The sequence below is a fragment of the Vulpes lagopus genome, chromosome 2 (genome assembly GCF_018345385.1).
Source record: "Vulpes lagopus strain Blue_001 chromosome 2, ASM1834538v1, whole genome shotgun sequence".
Classification (NCBI taxonomy): Eukaryota; Metazoa; Chordata; class Mammalia; order Carnivora; family Canidae; genus Vulpes; species Vulpes lagopus.
The window spans coordinates 9938793-9951247 of record NC_054825.1 but is presented as its reverse complement, the minus strand read 5'-3'; the positions used below and the strand labels follow the sequence as shown (position 1 = coordinate 9951247).

Genomic DNA, 12455 nt, shown 5'->3' with positions numbered 1-12455 from the left:
GCAGGGAGCCTGCTTCTCCCTCTGCCTATGTCTCTGCCTCTTTCTCTGTCTCTCATGAATAAATAAATAAAATCTTATATTTAAAAAAATGGCAGAAGCAAGGAGGAAAGCACAAAAGGTTAACTGTGTGGACTCCCAGAGAACCCACCCCTGCTCCCCACTAACACCAGGGACTAGGCAAGGGACCCCACCCTAGCCAACAGACAACTTGGAACACGCCTCCAGAATCCACACGGGGCCCAACACACTGCACGACACTGACTCAGCTGTAGGACTCATCCAAAACCTGGCCTTTCAAAGAGCATCAAGATCTACAGTCTCCAGTGACCACACGAACATCTTTGCGCTCCATCCATAGAGAAGACACAAAAGATTCAGGACTGAGTTTGGCCAAAGATGTTTCCCCAAATCCTAACATCCCGCATCAAGGCCGTGTGCTATGCACACAAAAAGAAGCTGGTGTTTTCAAAGACAAGAAGGTCTTCTGGAAAGTTCTCCCATGTAGAGAGGCAAAAATCACCATTCACTGCCGCAAGAACTTGGAACTGAGGATCACAGACAACAAGGAGCCGCCACACTAGTAAGTCAGCCTCGCTGATGATACAGACCCCAAATGGCTGTGGTCTGGCACAGTCTGCTGCCATGACTCTCTGCAAGGACAGCTGGGTAGCCTATCACCACTGGACCCATGGGATGTCCAGAATTCCACTATCAGTACCAGATGGGCTGCCATCAGTGGAGAGGAGGGGCAAGCCAATGGGGAAAAAAAACACAGGGGCAGGGTTCTGGGTGAAACAGCAGGTCTTCCAAAACCTCTGCTCATATGGGCAAGGCTTAGAGAGGCTGAAAGCAGCCTTCCCTTGGGCGGGGGGGGGGGGGGGGGGGGGGGGGGGGGGGAGACATAGCGTTGTTTCTGAACTTTCAGGAAGGATACAGAAGACATCTAATGGTGGTCACCTTCAGAGAAGACAGACAGCTGAAGGAAGGGGCAAAATTCATCTTACCTTAGAACTTTCCAAGCCACTTCAATTTCATTACCCTGCATACATAGTTCTTTTTTATTTTAGAAGAAGCACTTCTTTAACATAAAAATATTTTTTAGAAAAGCAGGGATCAGAACTGAGGAAGGTGAAACCGCCACAGGAGGGGGGAAAAAAAAGCAAAGCGCACAGGCTTGAAACACGGGGACTTCAATGAGGAGTCAGGAATGACGAGGACACGGCCCCTGCCTCCTGGGCTACCGGCCTGGGTTTTGCTGCATCTCTGCACCCTCCTGCGTGGGCACCTAGCGACCGGCTCTGGCCAAGCAGCTAACCCGAGATGGTACCTGTCCTCTGCTACCTGTTCACGACACGGGGCCCCAGGCAGGTCGGGGGCCAAGCCCCAGTTCCCATGCTGGCCAACCGTGCGAGCTTCAGGAAGTCATTTATCCATCCTAAACTAGAGTTTCCTACCTGTTAAAAGGAAACCAGGAAAGTTCCCGCTCCACAGAGTGAACTTGAGGGTAAAATGAGGTCACACCCATAAAGCCTTCAGTGCTGAGCTGGGCCCTTGTGATGGGCTCAGTTAGTTTTGCTGTCGACACCACAACTGTTTTTCCTAGCACCTTTTTAGAATCCTGTGCTGCCCAGATTCAAGGGAGTTTATGACTGGCACCTGCCTCTGGGGAATCCAGGAGATCTGGAGCACGCAGCTGCTTTTGTGTGGGTGATGCTGTCCTACTGTGTGCTCAGGGAAGAACGAACCCCCGTTGGCATTAAGGGCTGACTGTACAACAGGACAGGCCTGACGGGTTTGGAAGAGGACACCCTCTGCTCCCAGCCAGCATGGGCTGCGGCTCCAGCAAGTGAAAGAGCAAAGCTAAGAAATTAAGGATCAGGGAGTCAGGGGTCGGTCCCAGGGCAGGGGGAGAGCTGGTGCATGAGAACGTCCTCATGATGAATGTGGCTTAGAGGCTGCTTAAGAACAGAAAGACTTAACGTTGAGCCGGACGTTAACTGCTCTGCGGCTAGCCTATGACCCGAGAGGAATCTCTGCCCACAAACCCATGGCAAAGGTTCACATCCCCTTCCAAACAATCTCAACGAGGTTTTAACGTGAAAGCTTTTAAAACAGAAACCCTTGGCAAACCCTGCCGTTATCATTACTTATGAAAACTTGAAAATCGTGCTTGCAAAAAAGGATTACTTAGGAGAGTTCTGTCCAGATTCGATGTGGAGGTTTAGATTCAAGGCACAATGTGGAAAATACTTTTGCACAAAGGGGGGTGAAAAAAAAAAAAAGGTAAGAAGATGCCAGAAGTATAAGAAACTAGAATCTGGTCATTCTGTCCATGGAGGTATATCTTAATTTTACCTCCATGCATTTTTACTGAGCTTTTAAAATCCCCTCTGGGACTGTAAACCGTGGCTGGCTTTCTCTTCACTCTGCTTCTGCCGAGAGCTAACGTGTTTCCGGGGCTTGGCACCGCCATCCTCTGCTGGCGATTCCTCCGTGAAACGCTGCATCTTGCTGGAGTGTCTTTCCTTCCGAATATGTCCCTCGAGTAATTCCACTGCCCACCCGTGAACCCCTTGACTAACTCAGCACTATTAAATTATCACTTTTTTTTTTTTTTTGGCACAAAATCATGAACTTCCCTATCACATGTTCTATCTACTCTAAAAAATATTCCACTGGTGGTGATAATTAAATTACCAATAAAGAATGAATGCGAGCCCCCTAAAATAAAGCACCCCTCCATCCCAGCAGGCACGTTTCTAGTGCGTATTTGCAGTCTCAACTCCCCACTCTCCAGAATCTCTTTAACACGTGCCATAAATCAAGCTTTTAATGAATTGTGCATTTTGTATACTTCTACAGTATACGTGGGAGATTAAGCAAGGGAGTAGGTAATAGGGGTTTTTTTCCCCCTTTTCTTTTTAAAGGGCCACCAAGAAATAGTGTTATCTCTGCACACTAGGTTAGGACCAAGGTAGGGGACCTCACAGAGAACAGGGCAGGCAGAGGCAAAGAGGGGAGGGGTGACGAATGGCCACGCTAATTCCTAACTCTGAGGCTATGGATCCACGTTCCCAAGCCAGAACTAAGGCCCCAAGCTAACATACTTTTAGCTCTAAGCCCTGCCCACCACTCCCTTGACATCCAAACAAAATGCTTTCACCACTTCCAACCAGGTGCCTGGGATAAAGGTTGAAGGGGTTTCTAGGGTTGGATTCTGTTTCCCTCCATAACATAATTGAAGTCATCAGACAAGGTGGTTTATCACTTTTCTCCAACAGGTCTCTGCCTCCCCCATGAATAAACCCATTGGATCAATGGCTCACCCACCAGTCCTGGACAGGCTGGGTCTTCCTAGAAGATCCCAGTAGCCCAAATCCAAATCAGATCTCATACTGCCCTGTCTGTGGAGGGCTGAGAGGAGAGAGCAGCCCAATGGGGAGGCCAGTGAGGATGAAGCACCCACATGGAAGGGCGGAACCCAGTTAGCCATCCAGAGCTGTCCTCATTACCCAAGTATGTTCTGGAACCAGGGAGGCTTCATTAGACCACCTGACTAGCCAAAACATGGAGAATGTTCCAAGATCATGGTATTTGGCTGCTAGACAGCAAATAAGCTTCTAGGAGTGGAACCCTCCCTCCTCACAGGATCCAGTGTGTTTCATAACCAAGAATGCGCAGCCCCAAGAACTGGCTCCTGAACCACCTGCACCCAGCCAGTCCCCATCTTCTGTCTCGTTCTGGAGGTGCCTGGGAACATGCCACTCACCTCAAAGACACTGTTATAAAAGATAATCTTGATCTACCCGAAACAGCAACCAAGAGGGTGAAACTAAAGTCTCAGAAAAAAATCACCCTCTTGGCCCTTCTCAGAGGCCAGTGGTGGTACAAGTGGGTGCTGCATGCATGTGCGTCCCTACCCAGCAGATGGGTTTATCTGTTTATGGCAAGAGTTAAATCTCCATCCTGCCCTATGGAAACTTCTGGTTCCAGGGAAGGAAGCTGCTGTACCCCCTAAAAAATGGATCCACTGAACCCAGCAATACCGCATGCTTCCTGAGCAAACATCTTTGACCTCCTCTGCATCCCTCCCACCAATACCCAACTGATGTGTTGCAGCACGCAAGAGGTTGAGGCCCTCTCTCGAACTCACGGATGTGCACAGGCTGCTTCCCAGTGACTGTGGCTGTCCACCGGCAGCCCCGGACTCCTACACAAGAGCTGACAAGCTCATGAGGACACCCCCTCTGGCCTAGCCCTCCCGGCCTCCTTGATCACACTGATGCCAAAGGAGCAGGAGCAGGTAAGCCAGTGGCTGGCATGGTATCCAAGCCCCAGCACTGAAAGCATGAGGAGCTCCTGTCAAGGGACACAGAGAGACGCTGTGTGCCACCTGCTTCCCCCAACCAAAAAGTTCTTTTCTCTTTCCTCAAGCATCAAAATGCATAAAGAGCCTAAAAAACTCACACTCACTGGGACATGAACACAAGGAATTTCTTCTTAGCTACCAGAGAAAAGTATTTTTGACTCAAAAAAAAAAAAAAAACTTAAAATGTCTATCTTATGACAGTAAGTCCAGTACAAATTAGTAAATGTCAAGAAGGAAAAATTCACAGTAGGAGAAAGAGAGAAAGAAAGAAAAAAAGAAAAGAAGGAAAAGAAAAAACACGACTCCTCTTGTTCCAAAAAGAGAACAATGATGGATTGAGTTGAGTGAGATATTGTGTGTATGTGTTGGGGGAGGGGCAAGGGTCAGGGCCAAGAAGATAACCCTCCAACTCCATCATGAAAACACTCGGTTACCTGTGTGGTAGAGGAGGCTGGGCAAATACAGCATGGAAAGTGGCCTTGCAAAAAACTAGGAAGAAGCCATCTTCAAGACATCTGATTACAGGTTCACCTGTCGCCAGGTAAAGGCATGCTTGGCATCCCTGTGGTATTTTCTCTGTCATCAACATATCTGTCGGGGCTTTTCATTCCAGCTACAGTCCAATAACCCTCTTTTATCCAGATACCTGATAGACATCTCCTGCCCCGCCAAAGGGGCCGTGCTTACTGATGGAGTGAGTGTGCTCTTTGTAAAGAATCACACAGCCATTTTGACATATATGAGGAGCTGAGGTGTATCCACATTCCTCCAAATAAATTAATCTCTCAGAGATCTGTTTTCTTCCGAGGGACTGGTATTTGACCACTTTCTTCTGCTTCTCTTACTCTACTTGACCCTATGAAAACCCAAGACAACCACATTCCAAATGATGACCCCCAAATAACCTTGGAACCATTGGTGAAGGTGACAGACTATATCTTGCATGGAACCTGGGTTATACCAAGCACTCAGGGAATTATGATAAAGGAATGAAGAAAGGGAGAACAAAGGAGAAAACCTACTGTTCCCTTTGGTTACACAGGGCAAGACCTTTGTATAAGAAGAATGCCCAACTGATGTGGAGACAAAAAAAGGCCAGTCAGCCAAAGAGAAACAAAAGTACGATGACTGGGGTTGAGTCAAGGAGATTTTAAGGGCGGCTATGTCTTTTATATTTGAGTAAAAAGAAGAGCACTTGTAACAGTTGCAGGAGAAAAGATGATGAAATCATGATGGGCCAATGGTCTAGCTACACCAAATTGCAGCTTTCCTCCAGAACGTAGCATTTTCCCCTATTAGAAAAAAAAAAAAAAGAATAATAGAGATCGGAACCATTCCCTTTTAAAGCTCCCCGAGGTCAGGTTCTCAAGATGGTGGCTAGAAGAATGGCCCAGAAGTAACTGGAAAGGAGGAGGGGCGGGTAGGGTTGGCCATAGCACCTGAAGGGCTCCACCTGGCCATGTTAAGAATCACCTTCAGACTGGACTCTCCACTAGAGTCAGGCAAGTGGCCCCATCACTGCTTCTCTAGAAGGCCCCAAGAATGATAGTGGTGTCATTTTAGTAACAATAGCATTTTAGGTGGCAGGAGTGGTCCAACACAATTTGGGCAATCACCTGCACTTGACACACACTCCAAATGCTATCCGTAGCCCCTAAGAGAATAAAAAGCTGCTTAATACATGACTTCAAAGAAGTCAACAAGGACCCATTCAGCTCAGAGCCTGAAGCTGGATTGAGAACACTCAGAGCCATGCCAAAACTGCGGCTGGCCAACTGGTTCCTAATCCGTGCTAATGCCTGATCCAGAAAATGTCATCGCCACCTGAAGTCCCAGGAGGGACTGGGCTGGGATTAACCCAGAGTTTCTCAGACTGCATTTCAGAATCACCTAAAGACCTGCTTAAAATACAGATTCCTGGTCCCATTCTAGATCTACTGAACCAGAATCCCTGGGGCTAAGACTATGGAATCTGCGATTTTAACAAATGCCCTGTAAATTCTACTAAAGCACACACTGCAACAGAGCCAGTGAGTTAGCCATTTCACTTCTTTCAATAGAAATACCTTTACCGGAACAAAGTTCCCAGTACACTTTACTTGTAAACACTTTCCGTTCACATCTACCTTCCCCTTCCACCTCCACGAGCACAGAGAAAGGAGGCAAAGCATATCCTGTCCCACTCAGCTTTGCTGCTTTGGTTTAAAGCAGAGGCAGAGAGGCTCTACCTTGCCCTGTCTCCCCAAAGCAAAATTAACCCAATCAGGAGGCACATGTGAGCAAAAAAGACCAGACATGGGGTTAAGAACAATCTGTTGCTCGTTCAATATAAAAATCATTCTACCACCAAATCCAGAGCCACACTTGTGAACGATTAACAATAACATAATATATGCATACATTTCTATTTTAAGAATCAGAGAGGTCGAGCCAAAACCCAGTTAAGAAAGACATCATAGTCTGTTTTAAATCAAGCAGTAGTTCAGATTCATCTCCAGGGCATAAGTTTCTGACCTTGATTTAAAAAAATAAGTCAAAGAGAACCAGAGTCCCTCCCTTTCCAACTAGTGGCATAAGCCTGTCTCAAAAACAGCATTAGATCACAGAGGACAAATGGCCTATGATTCAAAAAGACCGCTGCACTTGAGCCTCAAACACACAAGGGCATTGCCTCCCCGTGTCATTTCCAGTCCTACCGATTAGCTCCCAGAGTCTCATACTGTCATGCTTTCTTGCCCTTAGAACTTGACTCAGTTGACCCCACTGATGCCCCAAGGCAGGACTCTCTGGGCCCCAATGACTGATTAGAGAGCCACTAAGAGGCACGTCGGGATTGCTCGCACAGTGAAGTTCACAGAAGTAGATGGCATTGTAGCCGAGCAAAAGACCCAAGGGGGGCTGGCTGGGGCATGGGAGAGGAATAAATTTCTTCAAACTCTTTATCTACTTTCTGTTACCTGTCTCCGCAAGGGGATGCGCTTGGTCAGCTTGTGCACAGCTGGCTGGCTGCTGAAGTCTGGCTTCTTGGTTGTGGTCTTCATTCGGCACAGGATGACTGTCACCACCATACAGGCAATTAGGAAGACCCCTATGCAGTAAATGGCTATCTCCAGGTAGTCTGGGGAAGCCGTAATCTCCTTTTCTCTTACAGGAGCTAGAGTGTAAGATCACAGGGGAAGAACAGGTAAGCAGGCCACAAGGTTAGGACATGGGCTTGATGCATCCTGGCAGAGCTAACGAATCACAAGGTGATGACCCTTCCCAATGACTCCATCCTGCAAAATGGCATGGGCTATGGGCCTGCCATGCACCTCTCCCAACTGAAGGTGAGTTACCAAGGGCTCCTCACTTGACCACCAGTGCCCAAGCGGCCGCTATCTCAAGCCTCAATGGGCCTCTGCAATCCAGTTATTGTGATAGGTCAGCTGCCACTAAGACACAAAGGGCAGGCTACAAGGCCACATTCTGTCAGACATTTGGGCAGAGCAGGACAGTCAACCATACCTCCAAAAAAGGGACTGTCTTCTGTGGTGGTCTCTGATGCAAACCAAACTAAAAATTATTAAATATAAATAATGCCCACTTTTCCATCGGAAGAGATGGTACCTCACTCTTATTTGGGTAAGCTCTTCCAGAGGAAGATGTGACAGGGTGATTTACCCCACATGAACACACTTCCATATGAAATGAAATAAATATTCCTCTAGTAGGCTGGTCCGGAAAGGTTTCAAATTTCTTAATACAGTCCAGCTTATTATCCAACTAAATAAACAAATGCATTTGACTTAAAAGACCAAATCGTCTTTAATATAGAATCATTGTGTCCGTGCCACGGAAAGTTTGTAACATTCCTTAATCAATGACCATTTAAGATTTGTGTTTTTGGTTATACTGATGTCACTATAACTTTTCTCTTAAAGAAAAAATAGAAATGGTATTACATGTGAGTAGCCATAAAATTACTTAAGGTAGCATGCTCTTAGATCAACTTCCAATAATATCTGCTCCCTCCTCAGTCCTCAATGGTCATCAAGCTACAAGCAGTGTATTTCCAAACAATATTTTCCTCGAACTGCATCCTTAGTTGCTAGTACTGTCAGGCAAATTGGTTAAGAAGGGCCAATGAGGCACCTGCAGAATGCAGTACTGCAAGTAAAAAGCAAGCTCAACGTAAGAGGCATCTCATTGTCTCAAAGCAAATATTCAGAGCAGACTCACGACAAAAGGAAAAATGGATGCGATGGTATTATTTAAAGCTTATACATTTTAATCGGAAAAATACTTGCAAGATAGTCAAAACTCCTAGCAGCACAGCACAAAATGAAATGATCAATTTCTTTTTACTAGATATAAAATAAGCATGCAGGTAGACACTGTAATCTAAAAAAAATCAGGAATTAATAACTGGAGTGGAACATCATGAGCTAGCAAACCAGTCTAATGCAGTTTCACAAAGGAAATGACAGAGACAGACGCATCAAAGTAGAACGTGATTATCAGGAAGAGTTCAACCAGGACAGAGATGTCAGTTAAAGATTCAGACAGGCAGCAGTATTTAGGCAACAGGGCTTTGCTGACGATTTCCCCACAGGGCGGAAATAACATCAAGCCCAAGATGGCAAGAGCATGCTTTGCAGGAAAGGGGTCCGTTTTATTGCGACATGCGGCAAGCCACCGATTCCCGAGGTAGGTAACACACTGCTTCTGTACGCCCTACATGCAGAGGGGCTTCTCCCCTGGTACCTCAACATACATCCATCTATTTACATAGCATTAAAAAGAGAAAAGTGGAACAAAGTAATAAAAGTACATATGGGATTTTAATGAAATGGAATTCGAAATGAGAAAAAAAAATTACTTTGAATTTTACAAAGTAATTTCAACTTCTTCCTTAAGAGAAACACGATGGGCGAATTTATACATCATCGACTCAGTGACTCAGTAAAAATATAAGATCCCTTTGGGTTTTCGGGATGAAATTTCACTTGATCATAAATGTTGAGTGTGGGATCTCATTGTAAGTGAATTTCCAAAGGCAACTTTCTTATCCCCGGGGGATAATTTCCAACATTTTTAAAAATCTTTATGCCAGGATAAAAGGGGCCATTTCTGAGAACAGAAGCCGTGTTAATTTTATAGCAATCAACCAAGAAAAGGGAAAAAAAACCATGGAGAGAAAGAGCAGTATATACCTGGAAGAACTGTCAACCATGCAGAGTGAAAGGATATCCCAATAGAATTACCCGCCAAGCACGTATATTCCCCAGCATCCTCAAAAGTTACATTCCGAATATAGAGAACCTCAATCTCTTTGTCCGTGGTATTAACACCGGCGGCCTAGAAAACAGGGAAGCAAGAGAAAAGGCTAGACAACACAGGGATGATCGTGGAGGGGGCCGTGGAACCATGAGGCATCGCACCGGGGGCTCCGGCAGGTGCTGGCCACCAGAAGATTCCGATCGCAGCCCGTCCACAAAGCCCACAACCGAGAGACACTGAGCGACACTGAGCAGCTCGCCTCCACAGGCCCGTCACCACACCGGCTTCACCACCTAGACATGCATGCAATCAGACGCATGGAAAAATTGACCCACAGAGATCCGTTCTCTTGGCCTTTGTTTTGCTTTGGATTTGGGGGTGGTTTTCCAAAAGTATGGTACCCAAAGCCCCAGCTGGGTTCTGGTCCTGTTGGCTGCAGACTCCCACCTTGGAAAAAATAAAAGTAAAAAAAAAAGGACGGTTCTGTCTGAATTACTGGGTTATAAAGCAAAGCCCTGGAGACACGCCCCAGCGGACACCTGCACATCCTTCCAGCCCTGTGGGAGCCAACCAGGGTGGAATATTGTGTCAGCCAGCAGACTGATTTTCACTCCCGTGTAACCATTTTGACTCACGTTGCATGAAAGAAAACAGAAGTATGATCATGGTAGCAAAGAAACTGGGTTTTTTTTTTTTTCCTTCTATAGAAACATTTGAACGTGAGTCGTGACAAACTGAGAATGCCAACCTGTTGCCTTCAATGGTGTTCATGTTCATTAAATGGACTGTGTTCCAATTTGGAGATTGCAAGGTCAAGGACAGTATCTCCTATGCCTCAATTATGCAATCAAGGAAAAAATATCGCTGGAAAAATTACATAGTGCCAATATTTCTGTACCAATTTGGGTCAGAAGAAGGTGTTCGATCAGAATTCTGCTAATATGCAAATGTCCCAAATTCAACAGGCATCCCTGTGTGCGTTTAAAATGCTGATGATGTGCAGTAATGATGGGGAATGTGCAGCCCAAACAAGATAAACCAGAAGGAACCACTTAAAAACTGGGTGGGGGAGGGGTGGAGTGTAATCTTTAGAAAAAAATCTGAGCAAGCACTTTGAACATCGTGGGCATTTTTCCATGGCTGCTGGCATCACACCAGCCGCATCACCGAAGAGAGATTATTACAAATATACCAAGGCCACAGAGTCATCCTATAAGCTGCCTGCCGTCTCCCAAAGCACCAAGTCTTTTCAGCTTCTATATCCAGCCTTCTTTTAAAAAAAAAAGGAAAAAAAAAAAAAAAACACAAAACATTGTTACCTTGCTGTTTTGGCAGGACAGTGAGCCAGGCAGACTGGTTGGCCTGCCCTATATAATTGGAGACCTTACATATATACTCCCCAGCATCCTCCTCAGTCACATTGAACAGAGCCAGCACTTCTGCATTGGAACTATTTATTCCCGAGTGCTGGAATAGACACAGGAGAACAATATAACGGCCAACCAGGAAGGACTTTGCACTGCCTAGGGTCCCACCACCAACATACCACAAAAAAAACAAAAACAAAAACATCCTCCATTAGGTCTAAGCAGCTGCCTTCAAGGGTTGTGGGTTTCGATGGAACAAAATACGCCAACTGATGGCAATGGAAGTGACCCAGTGGAGAGGGATGGAATGGTGTACTCGATACCTAGCAAGCTGGTCCTCTTTTTCCAGCTCTTTTGATCATCAGCATTCTCAGCTGAGAAGAATACCTCATTGGTTGAGTTTTTAGTGGAGCTGCCTATGGTTCTACTGGAAGACCGTTCTTTTAAAGGACGTTCTCCACGAGCACCTAGATGCAGCAGACGTGGCAGGCAGTGGCTAAGAAGAGGCTGTACGGACTTAGCTGCTGCTTGCTCTCACCGTCCTGAAGAGCAAGACAGATCTAAAACTTAAAGAGGCCGATGTGATCACCAAGGCCCCTCTTAAATGGGGATTTGCAAGGAACCAAATAAGAAATACCAGGAGAAAGAAAGTTTCCTTGTTCAACATTTCACCGGTGCAAGAACATTTTCTTCAAGTTTATCGTCTAAGCCACATGTGAGTCCATTTGAAAGGCTAAAAGATTTCTTTTAAAAGTAAAATGTAAATCATTTCTGACCGGTGGCTGCTCCAGTTTGAGCCTGACATCGGACAAAGGCGACATCGGCCTAACAGTAGACACTGGTACTGTGCCTCAAGTTTGCAGAGGTCTCCCAGTGCATACCACCCGGTGGACTCTGCACAGCTGCCCCATAGGGGGGGGAACGGCATCACAATCCCCACTTTTATGGATGGGCCACTAAGTCTGCATGTCTTGCCGGACAGTTGAATTATCCTGACCCCCACTTTAATAGCCCCTCCACCACCCCAGAGCTCCCTGTTGCAATTTTACCAGTGAGCCCAATAATCCGCTAATTCCCTAACACACTCCCTCCTGGCCGGTCCAAGAAAGAGAATCATCTTCTCACAGATCCGACAGGAAATCAAAGAACCTGTCCCCAAGTCCACAGCGGAGACCCCAGGCGTGGGTCCCTTCAGATTCAGAAAGTCCTCACCTTGAGAACCTTGAGGTACGGCAACCCGTCGGGCCCGTATTTGCTCCCGTTCTTTTCTACGTGTTTGATCCACTGAATGTGGGGCTGGGCATCGCTGTAAACTTTGCAGACAAACTCCACGTCGCCTCCGACCACGGTGGAGGCGTTTGCCGGCAGCCCAGCTTGGAGGATGGGCCGGTGTGGCGATCGCTCTGGGGAAGAGAGGGAGGGAAGGGGGGAGATGAATAAATAAGTTGTGTTGTCCAGAA

General features: G+C 46.4%; 1 protein-coding gene across 14 annotated transcripts in view; it reads right to left on the bottom strand.

Annotated features, from left to right (window-relative positions):
* Window positions 1-12455, bottom strand: part of FGFR2 (fibroblast growth factor receptor 2) — a 105022-nt gene that overhangs the window by 25921 nt on the left and 66646 nt on the right. For 5 of the 14 annotated variants that reach the window (XM_041743385.1, XM_041743386.1, XM_041743389.1 and 2 more), the window contains 3 exons: window positions 12208-12398; window positions 10948-11095; window positions 7321-7523 (listed from right to left, as the gene is read on the bottom strand). In XM_041743385.1, the coding sequence (XP_041599319.1) occupies window positions 7321-7523; window positions 10948-11095; window positions 12208-12398 (542 nt within the window). Of the gene's footprint in view, window positions 1-7320; window positions 7524-9561; window positions 9707-10947; window positions 11096-12207; window positions 12399-12455 lie in introns of all 14 variants that reach the window. The other 9 variants (XM_041743387.1, XM_041743390.1, XM_041743392.1 and 6 more) reach the window with 3 other exon arrangements.